The 21,172-nt window shown below is 30.1% G+C and overlaps 3 protein-coding genes across 3 annotated transcripts; 2 read left to right on the plus strand and 1 right to left on the minus strand.

The window, feature by feature from the left end:
- The first annotated feature begins 2,850 nt into the window (after positions 1 to 2,850).
- Positions 2,851 to 6,047, plus strand: LOC133801666 (14-3-3-like protein B). The gene is made up of 7 exons (XM_062239912.1): positions 2,851 to 3,095; positions 3,366 to 3,672; positions 3,752 to 3,839; positions 4,232 to 4,341; positions 4,460 to 4,608; positions 5,543 to 5,598; positions 5,685 to 6,047. Exons 1-7 carry the CDS (start codon positions 3,023 to 3,025, stop codon positions 5,685 to 5,687), a joined length of 786 nt encoding a protein of 261 aa, XP_062095896.1. The 5' UTR covers positions 2,851 to 3,022; the 3' UTR covers positions 5,688 to 6,047.
- A 1,797-nt stretch (positions 6,048 to 7,844) lies between these two features.
- Positions 7,845 to 8,345, plus strand: LOC133800444 (DUF724 domain-containing protein 3-like). The gene has a single exon (XM_062238402.1). The coding sequence runs from the start codon at positions 7,845 to 7,847 to the stop codon at positions 8,343 to 8,345; it is 501 nt and encodes a 166-aa protein (XP_062094386.1).
- A 9,349-nt stretch (positions 8,346 to 17,694) lies between these two features.
- Positions 17,695 to 18,584, minus strand: LOC133801667 (dof zinc finger protein DOF1.5). Its single transcript, XM_062239913.1, has one exon. It carries the CDS (start codon positions 18,404 to 18,406, stop codon positions 17,864 to 17,866), a length of 543 nt encoding a protein of 180 aa, XP_062095897.1. The 5' UTR covers positions 18,407 to 18,584; the 3' UTR covers positions 17,695 to 17,863.
- Between the last annotated feature and the right edge of the window lie 2,588 nt (positions 18,585 to 21,172).

Genomic DNA, 21,172 nt, shown 5'->3' on the forward strand with positions numbered 1-21,172 from the left:
TCCGTGTCAGTTGCCAAAATATGGGTCAACAATAATGGTTCAGCCCCAATGTGTTGGTAATAGCCTAATCCACTTAGAGTTGTGATTATAGATTTGCACTCAAGATCAGATGAACCTGAGTCAACTGAGTTTCTTCAGTGCATATTACAAGAATACAAGAATTCTCTCAAAATACAAGTAATCTCTCTCTAGAAAATTAGAATTCGAAAAAGCTCCCCAAAAGTCCTCTTAATGATGCCATGAGACTTGTATTTAGAGGCTCAGGATCGTACAGATGATATCCCCATAATCGGGATATTTTGTTATTCTCATTATATTTAATTAACAATAATATTCAAAATATAACAATACACTATATTTGTGGGATAAACTGAGAGATTCCCGCGTAAGCCAAGACTGATTCTTGTTGAAACCGTTTCTGGGATTTCTTACGTAGCCTTGCTTTGTCTAGTCGATCCATATCACACTCAGGCTGGCCGACCACACCTTCACTGGGCAGACACGCACCTGACTGGGCAGACATGCACTTGGCTGGTCGGACATGGTCATGACCGATCGGCCAAGGTCATGCCTGGTCGGCCAAGGTCATGCCTGGGCAGACAAACATGTGACTAGTCGGACAAGGTTATGCCTGGGCAGACAAGGTCATGACACTTGACTGGTCAGTCAAAATTCTTCATTGGTCTACCGGGTCACTCCTAAGCCAGATCACCCAACCATTATTGCCATTTGTCATTTTTATTGCCACGTCATCGTTTTCAAATTTTGGGGATAACAACTAACTTCTCTTTTAAAATGTCCTAATTGTTTTTTTAATTTTATTAGCTCGACTTCCTCGATCTCCTCCAAGGATCTTAAGTCTGCTTGTTCATCCCAACAATTAGGATCATTTATGTTATACCTAATTCTCGAACATAGTTGTTGGTTTGCTAAAAGGTAGCACCTATCATTCAAAGACTAACATGTCTTAAGGAACCAAGGCATCTAGGGCGAGTGTTAGTCCAAAACTATGAAAAGCTTTAAGTCAAAAGAAGTAGATCTGAAGTCCAAAACAGAGGATGAAGACTGAGTAGATTTATGAAGGTTATCTCATAAAGAAATGATCACCATGGAAGCTGTTATCCCCAAAAATAGAGATTGATGACGTGGCAATAAAGTTGACAAATGGCAGTACATGGTCCATAAAGACACATTAAATAGTCAATAAATACATTGACTCCTTAGAGTTGTGATAAAGTGACCCGGTAGACTGATGAAAAGTTTTGACTGCTTTAGAGTGTCATGTCCAAGCCAAGTACATCCGAGGAGCAGTCTAAGTGCCCGGTCGGACCTTGGTTCGATGGAAGGCCGAGGTGAGGTCGGACCTTGGTCCGAGGAGAACTCAAGAGAGTGGTCCTAGGAGACCCCAAGGATGAGATCTTAGGAGAGCTAAGGAGAGTGCATCCTAGAAGAGCTAAAGGGTGTGGTCCGAGGAGAGACATGGAATGCTAGAGGAGAGTGCCATGCTAGAGGAGAGAAGTGCATGTCCTACCACCATGCACATGACCGACCAGCACTTGCATGAGTGGTCAGTAGGAGGTGGATCAACTAGCTAGAGGAGACTAAGTCAAGATTCCCATAAACAACTTCAACAAGATATGCGGGAATCTCTCATTCTTCCCACAAATGGGGGGATTGTTACATTTTGAATGTTTTTTGTAATATAAATGTAATAAATATAATAAAATATCCCGATTCTAGGGGATACTATATGTATGACCCTAAGCCTATAAATAGGGGGCTTATGGGATTAGAGAGGGGCTTCTTCGGTTTCTTCTTTTTAGAGAGAAAAAAATTTGGGTCTGAGTATTCTAGAGAGAGAAAGTGCTGTTATTTGAAAGGATTATTGTATTTTTGCAATCAGTACTGAAGAAACTCAGTTGGCTCAGTCCATCTGATCTTGAGTACAGATCTATAATCACAACTCTAAGTGGATTAGGCTATTACCGACTATCGGGGCTGAACCACTATAAAAATCTTGTGTGTTATTTACTTTTCTTGTTTAAACAGTCTATGTTGTTTAAATTCTCTTGAAGGTTTGTCGTTTTTGACGTTCTCACGTCGTTGGCTAAAAACACAGTTAACAGAAGCAATAATAGCTCGAATGAATGTGGCGACCATAGATGAAGAAGTGTAGTTCACAACATGACCGGTCACAAGCCCAGGTCAAGCTCGAGCAACTCCCACATGTATCTATGTAGTAAATGAGAGAGAATCAATCACTCCTTGTAATTAGGTTGTTCATAAAATCCGTAAACAGCAGTTCCAAAACCCATCCAGACCAAATGAATTGAGTGTCAGCGTTTCGGTAATCCGGACTATTTTCTTCATTTATGGTCTGGTCCCAGTTCCGATAATATTTATACTGGTTCAAACCAAATCAGACTAGTTAAGTTTTTTTTTTAAAAAATACAAACATAAATAAAAAAAACTTAAAATCCTAAAAACATTAATAATAGTTGATGATATTGATATTAACTTGATGATTTTTTAGATTAATTATATATTTTGTTAAGATATTTATATTATTGAACTAATATGTATTGTAATACTTTATGTGTTATCAATTTAGTATTTTAGGTTTTTGTAATTAATCGTATGTGGTGTTAGACAACTTAAATTAACAAATAATAACACTATATTAAAAAAAAAAAAACATTTTCCACACCATTTTTCTCTTTTAATTCTAATTAAAATTTTGACTCACATCATTTTTAGGTTTTTTTTTTTCCATTAAAAAAATAATAATTTATGCTTAAAAATTCCTCCTTCAAAATCATCATTACATTTCCACTGCAACAAATCGTACGCGCTCAAAGCCACTCTCTCCAAACACACCAAACCAAACCAAACAAAACCAAATCAGCCCCTCACTTCTTTTTTTAAGAACAAACTTAGAGAGAGAGAGAGAGAGAGTGTTTGTGTTCTTTGTAACTGTAATTAAGCCTCAGGCTCTATATTAGTGGAAGAAACGAGATCGGCCATGGCTTCCACCAAAGAACGAGAGGACTATGTTTACATCGCCAAACTCGCCGAGCAGGCTGAGCGCTATGATGGTTGGTTTTCTTTTTCTTTTTTGAAAATTTTTGTTTGGTTACTAGGAAAATTAAGAGAGTAGGAGTAGATTTTTTATTTATTTTTTTGGTTGTCGTGTGGTGATGATTGAATGGAATCTAAATTATGCGATTTTAATGCGTGTTGAAACAGTTTAATCGGCGGTTTTGTCTTTTTTTTTTTTTAATTTGAAAGATTTTGTTGGATCCTAACTCTGTTTTTGTACTTAGGGTTTGGATTTTTATATCTGTGATTTGTTTTTGTGTGTTAAGAAATGGTGGATGCAATGAAGAAGGTAGCGAAGCTAGACGTGGAATTGACGATAGAAGAGCGAAATCTGCTATCGGTTGGGTACAAGAACGTGATCGGTGCGAGAAGGGCCTCGTGGAGGATATTGTCCTCGATCGAGCAGAAGGAAGAAGCCAAAGGGAACGATCAGAATGTTAAGCGTATCAAGGAGTATCGGAACAAGGTCGAGTCTGAGCTTTCCAGTATTTGCAGTGACATCATGACTGTAATCGATGAGCACCTCATTCCGTCTTGCACTGCTGGGGAATCAACTGTTTTCTTCTATAAAATGTGAGGGGGTTAAGGCACTGTTGACCTTATTCTTTTAAATCTGATTTTGTGATTCTTATAATTTATAATTTGATCATAGGAAGGGAGACTATTATCGGTACTTGGCGGAGTTTACGGCGGCCGAGGAGAAGAAAGAGGCTGCCGATCAGTCAATGAAAGCATATGAGGTATAATTATTATGTTGATCTTGGTTTTTTGTGTTGCTATGATCGGTTTGCATACAAATTAGAATAAATATTATGATAACACGCTTCATAATCCAGATATGGTATTGCTTACAATTGGGTACTCTGTCCTTATTTCTTTATCGGTTCTATGATAGTTTTTTCCTCTTCGTTAAGAGGAAGAACACTGTTGAGAAAGGTGTAATTATCTACTGATATTTAAGTAGTCAATATGGCCTGATTGTTTTTAGATGTCCTAGTCTCAGAAAAGATTTGATTTAAAACTATAATCAGATACCTCTGTTATGCCTGTATATATATTCATCACTTATTTAGTTTGTAGTACTTGTAGTGAAATTCATGAAACCCAAAATATGCTGTTGAAATTTTTGCAGACAGCTTCAACTACAGCAGAGGCCGAACTACCTCCTACTCATCCCATCAGACTGGGTTTGGCCTTGAACTTCTCTGTCTTTTATTATGAGATTCTAAATTCTCCCGAGAGGTATGGTTGGTGTATTTATCATGGTTTTGACATCTTGCAATTTAGTATGTTCTTATTTGCTATGGCTGGAATGAAATTGAGAGTATGTTTTTCTGTTTCTTCGCAATTTGTATTTCAGGGCTTGTCACCTTGCCAAGCAAGCTTTTGATGAAGCAATTTCGGAGTTGGATACTTTGAATGAGGAATCTTACAAAGACAGCACATTGATCATGCAGCTCTTGAGGGACAACCTCACGTTGTGGACTTCAGATATTCCAGAGGATGGAGGTAACTCATGAATTTAACTTCACTCATACTAACTAGTCATTTTATTTTGTAAACGCTTTCTCCGAAACAGCTATGATTTTTTATACTCTTTTGTCTTTTCCCTTGTGGGTTTGGGTTCTTTATTCTTTCTTGTATAATTAGTGCATCTTTTCTATTTTTATGTAAGCATGAGATTCTTATTCTTGAGAACCAGTCTGTTGGAAAGGGTCACTTTACAGAACAATAATTAGTGTTGTGATCAAGCATGGTTAAATTACTAAATAACCATGCTTAAACTAGTTGTGATCAGGCATGGTTAATAAGCATGGTTGTGATCATAGTATTATTATTATTATTATATATGATTAGTTAACCCTGAACCGTTTTTGACCTTTGGAATACTAGTTAAATGCTATCTTGTTGAATAGTAAGAATGTTGCAGGTTCAACCTTAAACAGTAAAAAATAATTGACTTGTTGCCAGTTGTGAACATCAAATAAGTTCCACAGTAGGTTTTATTTGTTTGTGTATGTATCAGATAAATCTATCTATTCTTTGAATCCTCTGTTTCAATGCTCCTTTTCGCCATGCATAAATTGAACCAACAATTAGGATAAGTACGAAAATTAAAGCTTCTATAAATCCGGATACGCCCAGTACATCGAAACTCATTGCCCAACAGGAAACCAGGTATTGAGTTGTAGATTAATGTTGGAGTGTGGACTAAGCTCCTAGACCTATATTCATATGCTACTATTGTTTGAAGCGAAACAATGGTTATTGTATGGTGACTGCCTTAGGATCTACATTTCATTCTTGTTAATTTAACTCTGCTAAATATCTGCATTGTATTCCAGTAGTGTCTTCTCTAATAGTTCTCATTTTTAAATATTCTCCATGGAAAATTGTTCTTTATTTTACAAGTATTTATGTTAAATTTACCTTTGCTTCACAGTTGAAGAACAGAAGGTTGACAGTTCCACCAAACTTGCTGGAAATGAAGACGCAGAGGTACCTTATTTAATTTACCAAACGAGATTTGTTCGTGTATTCGAGTTTTAGTTTGGTTATAATACTTACCTTTGTTCTTTGAGCAGTGAACCCAAGCAGACCAAGATTTGGGGATTGCGCAACGCATCGAAAGACCGGAAAAAGTTAAAATGGCCGGTCAATTACAGGGTTCTTGTTCTTATTTCAAAAACACATTCTATTGTTATTAATTTGTTCTTGTTCTGTGGCTTGTCTCGTTGTGATTGTAGTTTCACCTTTTCGACTCGACTCGGTAAAGCCTTCTTCGTACTGATCGATCGCGCAAAGATTCTGGGTTTCTGAAAGCTTTTTCTAGGGAAGTCTCTTTTAGTATTCATATTCAGTTTGTTAATGTGTCGTCCTTTGATGGAGTCTGTTGTATTTTAAATTATTATTATTATTATTATTATCATTATTATTTTCTAGCAGCATATCTGTTTCAATGTGCAGGGTTTAATTATATATTGTTGAATGGTGAGATAATTCTTTTTATTGCTAAACTATACAAATTATGATCACATAGATTTGCGGATAGGCACAAAAAAAAGAGGAAATCGTATTTTTATTTTATTCTGGGAATACATTTTCTGCAGTTTTAGTTTGATTAATATGGTTCTTTCAGAATAAACGACGCAGATATTATATAGGAAAAAATACAAAATTTTTAAATTTGGAAAAAAAATGGAATTTTACAAAAATTAAAAAAAAAAACGGATGACAGTTTATAATTTTCTAGTCAGTTTGTAAATGATGTTTATTGTTACAAATTTGTAAATTTTGTTTACAAAAATAATGTTCTACTCCGTATTTTTTGTAATTTTTTTAAAATCTCACTTAAATATGTGAATTTCCCTATTATATAACCACGATTACATGATAAACAATCAGAATTATAGTATGCAAACTGTGAGAGCAAAAAAAATTCTTAGGTTTGGAAGTGACTGACTGGCCTAATTTTCGACCTCCCTTTCAATTAAATTTTTGGCAAATAAGTCCAAAAGAGCTTTACAGTCTCTCAAGGAGCAAGCCAAACTGTCAACTTATTTTTTTAAACAATTATAATAAAGTGGAAATTAGATCCTATACCCTTTTTAAATGATTCATTTTAATTTTTCCCACTATTTTTAACTCTTATTTTAGTACCCAAATTTTCAATTAATGTACCCATTATACCCCTTCAATTACATGTTTTTTTTTCTCCTTAAACACACTACAATTAGAATGTATTTCTAATTTAACTATAATATGACACATATAATACACATTACAACAACATTTAGAATCATGTACTCAAATAAGGGTAATTTAGAAAATCTCATGATAATAATGGGTAAAGTTCAACTAAATATATTTAGTGTCTAATTTTAGTTAACTACTCCTAAAAATGGATAGTTATCAAAAGAGAGTAAAACTTGCTTATGCATTTTCTAGCGTTGACAGGAGTATAAACTTATTTATTGTATTTCTTCTTCAATTCACGATTGTTCTAGGTTTACTTATATATGTTTACTTAAGAGTAATGATGGAGTTTTTAATGGTTTTAAGATATACAAAGACGGATTAGAAAATCAAATTAAAGTACTTAGAATTGATAAGGATTAACACAAATCTTTCTATTTTCCTTTGTCATTTTGCTTGTTTTGGGTGACAACTTCTCATTCACTCCATAACCATTTTTTATTACTTGTGAGAGGAGAATAAAAATTTCTAAAAATATCTGACTGATTGCAAATGAGTTTAAATAAAAATTATGCTAATTCAAAATCTTCATCTAATAATAATATATAGTGCTACACTATTTTTCAACAAAAATCCCCACCAAAAATTCAAAATAATAGCTAGATTGAGTCTTATATGTGCATATTTTGTGTCTTAAAAAGTGTGTACAAGTCATTACTCATTACTCGTTTTTTAAACTTATCATTCATAGCCATAAATTTCCCATTAATTGTGAACTAAATAGTTAATAATAAACTTAATTAGCCATTTCATATTATACTTTGGCATTAACTTAAAAAATATATATATATATATATATATATGCATGGTACGTACTTATTTCTCACCGTGCATGACATATACATATATATATATAACGTTATAAAAGGTTCATGATCGAAAGGGTCACCATAAAGATCAGTTTTACTTTCAAGAACCGTAGCCATGCATGCGGACTAAACCCTAAACCCATTGATTAAACCTCTTGTTTGGTCATCCAAATCAAAACGATGCCGTTTAAGCACAAAGAAATGGTGGAGATTTGCAAGAAGCGAGAGGGTTTCTCGGCAGACGCGTACTACTTACAAGCAACGTTTCTTTCGCCAATGCCGCCGGAAAGCAGCAGCCGGCGGTGCCTGGTGCAGCACCATACTCTGTTGAAGGAAGACGAAGCAGCAGCAGCGGCGGCGGTGGCGACCCAGTCCAAGTACGGCTGCAAGGTCGGACCGGTCGAGGAGGAGCTCGTCAGGCCCATCCCTCCACGGGAATTGGCGCTACCTTTTCGATCAAACTACGCCGTTTTGCAGAAGGTGGACGCCTACGACAACGGGGCTTGGTGGGTCGGAAGGGTTTTGGGTGAGAACGACGATGGTTGTTACTACGTAGTGCGATTGGACATCGATGGATTTGACGTGTCAGTACCTTTCTTTCTTCTCAGAAATCATCTTCAATGGAGAGACGGTGAATGGTTCCATCCTCCTCCCTCTCGTAGGTACGTACCAGCAGATTAACACTTTCTTTTTCTTTACTATAATATATATATATAATATATATATAAATATATATGTATATGTGTGTTCTTGAATAATAAATTGAAAAACAACTTTTACCGGCGCATTTAGTGAATTGCGCCGGCAAAAGTACCATTAGTTTTAAAAAAATACCATAGACTTTTGCCGGCGCATTTCGCATAAGGCGTCGGCAAAAGTCAAATGTGTATTTTTAATTTATGCACGTTTGTAAGAAAGTTTGTGGGTAGACCTTTGCCGGCGCGTTTTGTTGCGCCGGCAAAAGTCGGACTAAGTAAAACGACACCATTTTGTACTAGGGTTTATTAAATACTTTTGCCGGCGCAACGAAACGCGCCGGCAAAAGTCATAGCGATATTACCCACGCCGTGAGCCCTTCTTCCCCATTTCAGTTTTTTTTTCTTCAGAAAAAAGCTTCTCTCTCTCCTCTGTGTTAATGGAACCGACCACCCCGTGAGCCATAATCCCACCGTGGCTCAGATCATATAGTGAAGCTTCTCTCTCAAGGTTAGTAAATCAAATGAGAAATTTTTTAACATTTTTAGATTTTTTTCTCTTTGTATTTTTTTTTTTTTGTTATTTTCTCTATAAACAAATGTTAAAGCTCCAATCTCTCCGTAAAACAACTCCAAATATTAGTTTATGTATATATTTATATATGTTTATATATATATATTTTGGTTTATATATATATTTATAAAAGTTTATATATATATATATATATATGTATATATCTGTTTATATATATATGTTTCTATATATATGTATATTTATATTTATATCTCTGTTTTTTTATATATGTATAAATGTTTGTTTATGTATATATGTATATATGTTTATAAGTATATATGTAAATGTGTATATACATATGTTTATTTAATGTTAATTTTTTTTAGAAAATTGATTAATATATATGTATGTGTGTGATATTTGATATTATAATTATATTTTTTTGTTAAAAAAAACAAATAAATATGTGTAGTTTAGAAAAATGAGATTAATAATGAAAAAAAAATATGGTTTTAGTATTTTTAAAAAAAAAATTGATTTGAGTATGTATATTTTTTTAATTTTAATGCTTAATATGTATATTAAAAAATAGATTGGATTATGTATATTAAAAAAATATCTATTATAGTTTTTTATATTAAATATTATTTGTTTATAAATATTTACTAAATAAATTGTTTTGATGTTACTAATATAAAAAGATTTGATATATGTTATTAATCTTGGTTTATGTTGTGCATGTTATGAGAATATTCTGTATATTGCTCTGAGAATATTCTGTATATTGTGTGTAGTTTGCAGGTTTTATAAAATTTTGGGATAGTTTAAAATATAGCCGTTATGCTGGCCAAATTTCGTTAGTCTTAGGAAAATTAACATTAATTACAAAAATTATAGCCATTAACATTAATTTTTATGTTAATGCTTTATATTTATTTGTTTATCTTAATAACAACTATTTTTAAGATATTTTTATAATATATATTTTTTGTATTTATTAATTTTTTTGTAAAATAAAAAAAACAGATTTGAATATGTATTTTTTTTATTTGAATGTTTTTATATGTATTTGTTTATTTTTGCTTGTTAATATTTATTATATTGTATTTTGTGATATATATATATTAGTTAAAGTATGAACTTAAAAAAAAATTAAGATTAATAATGTATGTTTATATTAAATGTGATAAGTTTGTAAATTTGTATTTAATAATTTTTTTGTATTAATAAAAAAATCAGTTTTGGTATATGTTTTTTTATGGTTAAATATTTGTTAATGTATATATATGTTTTGTATGATCTGGGAATATTCTGGTTATATATGTGTTTAATTTGTAGGTTTTCAATTTTTGAGATAGTTTGAAATATAGTCGTTATGCTGTCCAAATTTTGTTAGAGTTAGTAAAATTAATAAAAGTTTAATAATTAATTAAATAAAAATTTAAGTATAATTAAAAATTCATCAAAAAAATAATTTTTAACTATAATTTAAATAAAATAAAATTACCAATCATAATAATTAATAATTAATTTTAACATTAATATTAGATGCTTTGTAATTAAAAAAGTTAAAAATATAAATGATTTAATAAAATATAATTAAGTAAAATATAAATATAATAAAATTGTTATTGATTAAGTAAATAATCCAATACAAATTGAAGAATTTAATAAAAAATTACAAAATGAAATTAATGTATAATTAAATTAATTTTAAAATAAAAGTAATAAATAAGTAAATGTTAAAGTTGACTGGTCAAATGACTCGTGGCACTACATGATTGGTTCACATTGTTATTATTCTTAAAATAATTTTAAATTTATTTTTCAATTTAACAAAAAATAAAATTTACATTTTTTTCAAAAAAAAAAATTCAAACTTTTTTTCAATTTAAGATTAAGTATGAAAAATACATTTTTTTAAAATTTAATTTTTTATTGTTAATATCCTCAAATTTTTTAATTTATTATTATTATTATTATTATTATTATTAAAATCTTTCTATTTATCATTTTGTCTACTTTTTTCAATTAAAGATTAAGTAATTTTGTTTACAATCCAAGCAATAATTTAAGATTAAATATTTTTTTTACTTAATCTTAAATAATTGTTTAAAAGCAACAAATTTGATTTTTTTTTTTTTGAAAAAAATGAGAAAAAATTATTTTTTGTTACTTTTAAATTGAAAAACAATAAATTTGATTTTTTTAAAAAAAATGAAAAATATAAAATGATATTTTTTATGAAAAATTATTTATAATAATAATAATAATAATAATAATGTGTAGCAATCATGTGGTGCCACGTGTCATTTAAGTGTTCTTAAGTTGTAAGTTTGAGTAATTTAGCCGCAAATATCCCTATAAATAATTATTTTTGCCAAAGATAAGATATTATTATCAGTTAGTGATAATTAGGGAGACAAACAGTCATGAAATACTTTGATTATCATTTCCCTTATTTTAAGACAATTATTAATATTTTCTTAATTATTTCGCTTAAAGATGGTGAGCGACAGAAGCTGGATGAGTGCGAGGAAACGTTGGTCTCTGGAGTATAGAAATGGTGTTAAGGAGTTCTTTGATATCGCCAAAAATCAGTTGAACGATCGGGGTTTGGTTCGCTGTCCGTGCAAGAAATGTGGGAATGTTAAGTTCCAGCCTATAAATGCAATTTCGATGCATTTATTCAACAACGGCATCATACAGTCCTACAAAGTGTGGCATTATCATGGAGAGGCGTTGCCGTCGCCACCAGCTGTGGTACGAGATCATGATAGAGATGTATATGTTTAGAGACGTAAATTCCCCATTAATGGAATTAACTGCACTTACTGTATATATCAACAACATCTTCATGATTTTGATTCAGATGTGGATTTTCATGACCAAATTTACTTTAGCCCATCTGCTCCCTGATACGGGAACAAAATTAATTACATTCTTTTTCAATCACTGGTCTGCAGTCATTAAAGATAGGATGTTGACAGATAGATAATAAAGTTATATTTTATATGTTGTTATATTAAAAATTTATAAGTTAGGTTTTCAAATAATGTTATATTGGAATTCGAGATACGTGCTTTTTATTGTGCAGACTGAGATGAACGAGCGTCGAGCATCGCAGAGTACGGCCCCTGTATCATCTGCTGCTTCTTGTGTCGGCGATAATGTCGATGGTTAGTTCCCGCCTGATATGGATATTGTCACGGATGTCCTTGGACCCCGCTCGCATTATAAGAAAGGGTTTGGGGGGTTGCCTAGGTTGAAGGCAATTGGCGCAAAGAGGACAGCATCTTCGTCAACTTCTCAAATGTCCGGGCAATTTCCACCTGAAGTGGACATCATTTTGCAGCGAACTGAGGACATTATGCTAGAAAATCAGAACCTAAAAAAGCATAATACTAAACTTGAGAGTCGTCAACGGCGTCAAGATCTCCTGCTCAGTGCTTTGTTGAAGCAGATTGGTGAAATGGCTCCTGGTTTTACTGTTGACTTACCAGACCAGGATTCGGACGATGACGATGATGCTGACGGGGGCGGGGATGATAAGGCGGGCAGTACTCATTTGTAGAACTTTTTTATTTATTTATTTAAAGTTTAATTTATTAGACATTTATTTTACTAAACTACTTTTATATTTTCATGTTTGGTGGAGACAATAAATATTAATAGTTGTAATTTTTTTTATTTATTTATAAAATTTTAGTTTTAATTTTATTTCTAATTAAATAATATTACTAAAAAATTAAATAATTATTAATATATTAAAATCGAAATTTATTAATTAATATTAATATATTGAAAATAAAATTAGTAATATAATCAAAAAAATTATTTAAAAAATACTTTTACCGGCGCAAAATTACGTCGGCAAAAGTCTCAACCCTCACTGCATATATACACCTTTACCGGCACAAAAACGCGCCACTAAAAGTCTCAACTTTTGCCAGCGCATTTTTGCGCTGCTAAAAGTGTTTTCCACAACAACGTGACAAAAATTTTTGCCGGCGCATCCTTATTTTTACCGGTGCATTTTTTTGTCGCCAAAAGATACCATTGTCGGCGCATTACATTTTGCGTCGGCAAAAGTGAAATTAGCGACGGGGGTACGTCACGGACCTTTGCCGGCGCAAATTTGCGTCGGCAAAAACTATATGGCTTTTGCCGGCAAAAGTGAAGTTTTTTGTAGTGTGTTTCTTGTAATTTATAAAGTTATTTTATATGACACATTAATTTTCATGACACCTACGTATATAAAACTATATATATATCATGAGCTTCACTTTAAGCCCTACCGGTAGGGCTCTTAGTATTCTCGACCCGTGAACCGTTTTCGATGCGATTTTTTTATGACTGTGTATATTGTAGCTATTTAGAGCATTTTGCAAATTTTTAGAAATTTCTGAATAGTTTACAATATCGAAAACTAAGCTCAAACATGTTGTTGCACGTGTGACTAATTTTTTTGGATATCACAAAAATATTAATTCTTCTTTATATTTGGTCGATGAGTTTGGTCTCATTACTTGTATGTGTTTTATAAAATTGTTCAAATAGATCATAAGCTAAATTTTAATAAATGATAAATTGAATATAACAATACAGTTGTTAGGAAAAATAATTTTGTTTTTGTCTTAAATTGTTAGTTTTGGTAATTATTTATAATTTTAGCTAAGAATTTTTTTACCAAAATTGAGTTTATGGTTCTATTTGAACCATTTTATAAAATACAGAGTGTAAAAAGTTAATTTTGAAGACAAAACAAAGTGTCCAATATATATATATATATATATGCTTATGTATCTATATATATTTGGATTTTTATTTTTATTGATTTTTATTTGGAATTTTAGTGCGAAATTCTTTTAGGAAATGGTGATTCCATATGTAATATTTCATTATTGTAATGTATATACCTTGTTTTGTTTGATCTATCTTTTCCTATATTATTATAAATTATAGAGTTATATGTTTATATAAATATAGGAAAATTTATGAGTATTATTTTTATCCCTATCGGTAGAGTATTTTGTTTTAATACATGAAGAAATTGTAACCCAAATTAACTACGCGCATCCCACTAATTTTTAAGAAATTTAAAATAATTTTTAGTATCGAAATTATGGTTCAAATAGTAAATTACACACATATTTATTTTTTATACGCGTATAAAATAAGTTATTTAAACTCTGATTTCGATACTCTAATTATTCTAATGTTTCTGAAAATTGGTAGGATATTTGCTATAATTATCATATACACCCATCAATAAAAAGAAATTAGGTTACAAGGAGAATAATATTTCTACTATAAAAACTCTGAATAAATAAATATATATAGTAACCATATTGCATGTGATATATTGGGCCTACTTTGTAGATAATTTACATGGTTTTCTGTTATTGATTATTATTAATTGACTAATAATAATTTTAGGTAGCATCGGATTCCATTTCCTCTTGTGAATATTATCTAATTATTTCTTTCATATTAATTAGAAACTGTAACAATGTTTTTTTTTCTTCCATTACGATAAGAATCTAAGCATAATTTGCAGGTACGTATTAGAAAGGGATTTATTAATTTTTTTTTCTAATCTAATTAAAGTACTATACTTGTAATAATATTCGTATTAATTCATTATTAAGAGCTATATGCAATTAAGTATAATATATTAATAGTTGAACTGACCACTATTCAAATTCATATAAAAATATCATTATAAGATGTAAATACATTTCAGAATTAATTTCTTTTCTGGGATGTTTTTAACTGTTGTAATTAGGTTAATTAATTTTGATCAAATTGTAAAAAGTAATTAATTTCATAGTTCCGTACAAATTAAACATAATACAGGCATTCGATCTGTGACCTGTCTTGGTCTCTACTATATATTATCTGATCATTTGATTAAATTACTATATATAATTAAATACATATATATATATATATTTAAAACCAATTAATCTAGCTACTAATTATCAAATAATGAGTTATATTTGTCAATGGTATTAATTTCTCTCACTCTATATTTTCAGGCCACGTCAGATACCCATTGCTAGATCATGAAGCAAAGAAATATCATTCAGAGCTATAGGGAATTGTTACAGATATACTTACCTTAATTAATTTCTCTTTTCATCTCCTATTAATAATAATCCTAATATAATTATTAACAATTAACCTAATTGAGAGATATATAATTACCACATGTCTCTTTCTCATATACAATATATATAAACATATCATGGCTTGAAAATTATATTGTAATTTCTAGAGATTGAGTAAATTCATTTATATATATATATATAGGATAATTGTTTTACAGGGGCTTCACTTTAAGTTTACTGGTGGGGCTCTCAGTGTTTCTCGACTCATGAACAGTTTTCGGTGCGATTTTTTTTATCACCGTGTATATTGTAGCTATTTAGAGCATCCTGCAAATTTTCAGAAATTTCCGAATAGTTTACAGTACCGAAAATTAGGTTCAAACATGTTGTTTTCCACGCGCATAAAAAAAATTAGTTACGCGTGCAACAACACGTTTGAACTTAGTTTTCGGTACTGTAAACTATTCGGAATTTTCTGAAAATTTACAGATACTCTAAATAGCTACAATATATACACGGTCATAAAAAAAAACGCGCCGAAAACTGTTCACGGATTGAGAATACTGAGAGCCCTACCGGTAGGGCTTAAAGTGAAGCCCTATAATAAAATTCTCCTATATATATAAGTTAGTACTATACCATATATATACAAGTGGATATATATATCTATCTGATTATTTAGTAAATGAAAAAACTTGTATTAAAAGAAAATTAAGTTGGTTATTAATTAATTGGTAGCTAGTTAATAATGGTGCTTAATTAATATATGTTATATATATTCTGCTAAGTATACAGTACATAAAGGTTCCCTTTTTATAGCTAATCATAATAAGTTGCTTAAAAAGTAGATTAATTAACAACCGCTTTCCCTTTCAGATAATTGATTAATTATATATATATATATATATCTTTCAAACATTTGAAGATGTTGATAACAACCCTTCTATCTCAATTTTAAGTTAATGACAAAAGTGGCACTATAGCTAGTCGTTGAATTAATACGATGTATTTGAAAGCTACACTGCCGTGAAACAATTTATAAAAATATTTATATATTAATATAGAGTGATTCTTTGATACACCTTTCATGTTTTCGGTACTTGGATGATTTTCGGGACAATTGTTTTTTATGTCTGTGTACAATATTGTAATTGTTTAGAGCATCATTTAAATTTTTAGAAAATTCTGAATAATTTACAAAGCCAAAAATATAATTCAAACATGTTATTTTCTACTCGCAAAGAAAAAACAGCACCCACGCATGTAACAAAACTATCCGAACCCTATTTTTGGCACTGTAAATTATTCGTAATTTGCAAGATATTCTAAATAAATATCACGTACACAATCATGATTATTTTTTTTTGCCAAAAATTAAAAATAAAAGAGGGTGTACCGATACACCGAAAAATAGAGTGTGGATTGTAGAATTTTCTATTAATATATTGTTTGGGTTTAAATCAATATAATTCCAATAAACCCAAAATAGGGAATTATGGAAAGCAAGAGAAAAAGGAGTTAATTAATCAAAAGATAAGGCAGTAGTACTAGTTGTTAGGTTTTCTAATTACTATTGAAATGAGTGAAAAAGAAAGTTCAACTTCTTTTTTGTTAAAAAAAAAACAAATTCCCATCTCCACATAGATAATGCAATATATATATATATTCTTGACATACAAGAATATAGTATATTTATATAGATAATATATACTTTTTTTTTATTAAAGTACTAATTCGTGGATAATACGCTATCTCTTTTAACATCTTTCAAAAACCTTTTATACATATTATAACGTACTCTACATTTCATAAAAAAGTGAAAGAAAAAAAATTGATTTATTATGATAACATTATTTTTGTGAACATTTGGATGCATGTGATTGTTTTGTTTTGTTTTCTTTGATTATGATCTTAATCCAACGGTTCATATTGCTCCTTATAGTATTGGTAGCTTCCTAGCTAGGTTGATTGATTTTGAAAGTCATGTTAATTGGTCTTTAGTCAAAGTTCAATGCCCTCAAAATTTGGTAAATTTGGACTATGTATGAAACACTCTCACAAATCCCAATCGGTTTCTAATAATCACCCCAAAAATTTCCACAAAATTTCAGGTCAAAAAGATCTATTTATATATATATATATATATATAAATTAGTATTAATTTGGTTTTGGATGGTGAAAGTACTATGAACATTCATATGTATAAATCCCTCATCAATATCCTATTCTGCAATCAAAAAAAAAAAAAAACTAATTAATTATTAAGTCTCTTTGTGAAAAATTGACCAACTGTCATGAGTAAATTTTCGTGGAAAATTTGCATTTATATTCTTGTTTGATAATAATAATAATAATAATAATAATAATAATAAAGATCCTTGATCTATTTTTTAAAATTAGTTTGTATTTTAATTTAGATTTTGCAAAATATTTCTAGTAAAAAATTTAGACAGGTAGTTGAAAAATTGAAACAATTAGTCGAAAATTATTTTAGACAACTAATCGAAAAATTTAGATAACAAATCAAATTTTAGACAAAAATTATTTTACAAATAATTATCAAATATAAGTTAGAATACAAAATTACATAAAAAAAAATTGCCAATTTTTACCAATATCTCTAATAATATAATAATAAAAAATTCTTTTATTAAAGTGTTGAATTAGTCGCTTAAGTTATTATGATTAAGAAAAGTAAGATCTCATAATTAATAATTAATAATGATGAAGATTAATTCCAATTTGTTTATGTACACCAATATTATCCATACATACAATGATCATACATACAAACCCAACTTTTTTTTTTGTTCTGTTTGAAACTAATAAAGATTATAATTAGCATCACCCCCCCCAAAAAAAAAAAGACTAAAATTATCAAGCACACGTCTGACTACCTGAACCGCTCCTCCGCCGCTTGGCAACCGGAAAAACATGGCGGAAACCGCCCTGGGAGGCGGCGACATGCCACTGGTCTACCATTCCATCCAAGTCAAACTGGCGAACTACCTCAGAAGCATTATTATTATTATTATTATCATAGAGACAATAATCCTCCGGCAAGGCGGCTGCCAGATCAGCACGGCACGGCGGCTTGGCCTTCCGGCGGCCGGCCCCAACGGGCACGTTTCTGAGGGCGCCGCCGGCCGTCCAGTACCTCTGGCAGCCCTTGCAAAAGTGTCTAGGCTGGTTAACGTTGTAGTTGTTGAAGTAACAAAACTTGGTCTCCATGCTCTTGCATCTCGGACATGGTATGATCTTTTCTGGCCTCTTCATCTCAACCGTTGGATCAGGATCATGATCATCAAGATTATGATCGGTTTTGATCTTGTTTGGTTCCTCTTTTATTACTTGTTGTTGTTGTCTACTATTTTGTAAAGTGATTGTTGCCCCAAACAGCTTGATTCCAGCCTCAGCCATGAATGAACTCTCAATCAATACATATATATATATGTATAAGCACACAAAGAAAGAAATGAAGAGACTTTGTTTCTCTACTCTAGGGTTTCATATATATATATGTATAAATATAGAGATATAGAGATATGTATGTATAAAGGTGTTTTTTTTTTTAATAAAAGAGGGATTGAGAGAATGAGAAAAATCCATGTGACAACTGAGGAGGAAGAGCCAGTTAGGTGGCGTGGAAAAGCTGAGGGTGAGCTTTTTGTACACATCATTACTCCACGTCATCATCATGTAGTATTAATAAAAAATAAAAAATAAAAAAAAATAGATAGAATAAGTCTAGAAAGTGGGTCCCAATCCAGGTAGGTAGCTTTGCAAAGTGACAAAGATGATGTGAGTATAAATAAAGTGATGATAAAGCTAATTGTGTCTAAAAATTTAAGCTCATTGTGTACATATATATATATATATATATATATATATAACCCTAAAAGTTTATAAAAAAATAAAAAGAAGATAAAGCTAAAAGCTTCTCTTGTTGTGCTTTGAGAAATATTGTCTACATACTTTTCATGGATTATTACATTTCCACATCAAATAATATATATATTATTTTGCAAAACTACTACTATTTTTTATGGGTAATTTGGTAAAATAATATATTTTTTAAATTTATTTTGCACTCTAGTCTAGTTTTAATAATATTTTGTAAAATGATTTCTCATAATTTAGATAGGTAGTCAAAAAATTCAAACAGTCGGTCGAAAAATTTAGACAACTAGTAGAATTTTAGACATAAGCAATTTTGTAAAAAATTATCAAAGGTAGACCAGAGTGTAAAATCACAAAAAAAAAAAAAAAAAAAGATATTTTCATCGACTTCTCTTTTTTAATATTAACCAAAAAGAAAAAGTAAAAGACAAAAAAGAAAGAAAGAAAGGTTAGTTGGTCTAATAAGGCATAAAAATAAATCCAAGTGCACTTCCAATTCCTATTCAACTTATAGTACAATATACATATATCCATGCTTTCAATACCACTCATATACATATATTTACAGCATATATATAGCATTTATATAGACACATATACAGATCCATATCAACTTTGATTATATGGTAGATTTTATTTCTAGAATCGATTCCCACCCTTTTTATTATAATCGATCACCAAGTATAATCAGAATAACTTTCATGAATAGAAGAGTACATATATATATATCCTCCTATCTATAGATCTAACCCTAACTTTAGATCAAGTAGTTGTCAAAAGAGAGTATTTTACCAATTTTTATTATAATTCACTTATAATGAATTTATAGCTGCTATTATTAAGCATGGAATAATAACTTGATAATCGATCTCATTTCAATAATTTAAAAGAAATAAGTAGTGTAACAGCTTTAAGATGAACTATATATATATATATATATAGATATTCACATGGGGTTGGAATAATAATTTTTTATTGTCCAATCAGATTCCACCACTGATCTAGTTTGCCTCCTCCTTTCAAGTAATGCATTTTATTATTTAAGTTGTATGATATATTATTATTATTAGAGTTTATATTTTTTTGGACCTTGAATTTTGTCTCATTATCTGTTTGGATCCTGTGTTTTGACAAATTATTTTTTGGACCTTATGTTTTGTAAAATGGTTAAAATAGAACCCTAAATTTAATTTTGATGAAGAAAAAATTGAATATAACAACACAGTTTTTTAGCAGAATGATTTTATATTTGTTTTGGATTGTTAATTTGGTAAATTATTTGTGATTTTAGTTGAGAAATAATTGACCAAAATCGGATTTAGGGTTCTATTTTACAAAATATAAGGTCCAAAAAGTAATTTATCAAAACACAAAGTTCAAACAGATAATAAAATAAAAGACCTTATCTAAAAATATATAAACTCTTATTATTATTATTATTATTATTATTATAGAAGAGAAGACATAAAAATTAACTTTGGAGAGATCATTTATGGACCTTTATGGAAAAGCACTTTAAAGGCAATTGATCCATAATGGTATGGTATAGTAAAGCCTTTTGTTTCAAAGCCATCTTTTCAGGTTTCAATGGACTTGATCATTATCATTATTATTATTATTTGTTTAACTTTGTTGCTTTCTTTTCAGCAATCGAAATTGTGGGTTTTGTGGTCCCCAAACTACTTGCTTTGATCTCATCTCAGTTTGCAATAGGAATACAAATAAAGCAAAGTTATTTGATAAATGGAATTTCTTTAATAAAGGAATCTTTCCCTAGGCCTATATCTATATATATATATATATATAGATAATTTTTCAATGTGTGAAAAGATCCCATTTTGGATCACCTTTTGGAGAATTATTATATAAATGTAGACAAAGTAGCATTTTCGTGCTTTTACTTGGAAATTCACTTTTTCTTTCCGATGCTATGAAAGTCTCTTTCTAATTTAAAAAAAAAAAAAAAAATCAAAATAGAATATTATAAAGAAAAGGATGAAAGGAAACAAAATAAAAGTGATTTGGGTTCTTTTTTTTTGTTGTTGTTGTTGAAATCAGGTTCTTCTTCTTCTTTTTTATTTTTTATTTTTTTGTTGTTAAATATATATTAGAGTACCAAATTTTCAGAACAGTTCAAGGGTAGAAAAAAAAATGCCATGCATAGTGCAATTGAAACGTGCACAATACTATTGGAATTTTTTTTTTATCAAAATTAACTTTAGAAAATTAGAAGTTTAATTATGCCTTTCGTAGCATATAGAGCGAACATAGATATTATTTATGTTG

This window comes from Humulus lupulus, chromosome 9 (assembly GCF_963169125.1).
Source record: "Humulus lupulus chromosome 9, drHumLupu1.1, whole genome shotgun sequence".
Classification (NCBI taxonomy): domain Eukaryota; kingdom Viridiplantae; phylum Streptophyta; class Magnoliopsida; order Rosales; family Cannabaceae; genus Humulus; species Humulus lupulus.

Coding starts and splice junctions, on each gene's coding strand:
- LOC133801666 (XM_062239912.1), top strand. CDS start 3,023: ATGGCTTCCACCAAAGAACGAGAGGACTATGTTTACATCGCCAAACTC. Junction 3,096..3,365: donor GCAGGCTGAGCGCTATGATG/GTTGGTTTTCTT, acceptor TTGTGTGTTAAG/AAATGGTGGATGCAATGAAG. Junction 4,342..4,459: donor ATTCTAAATTCTCCCGAGAG/GTATGGTTGGTG, acceptor TTTGTATTTCAG/GGCTTGTCACCTTGCCAAGC.
- LOC133800444 (XM_062238402.1), top strand. CDS start 7,845: ATGCCGTTTAAGCACAAAGAAATGGTGGAGATTTGCAAGAAGCGAGAG.
- LOC133801667 (XM_062239913.1), bottom strand. CDS start 18,406: ATGGCTGAGGCTGGAATCAAGCTGTTTGGGGCAACAATCACTTTACAA.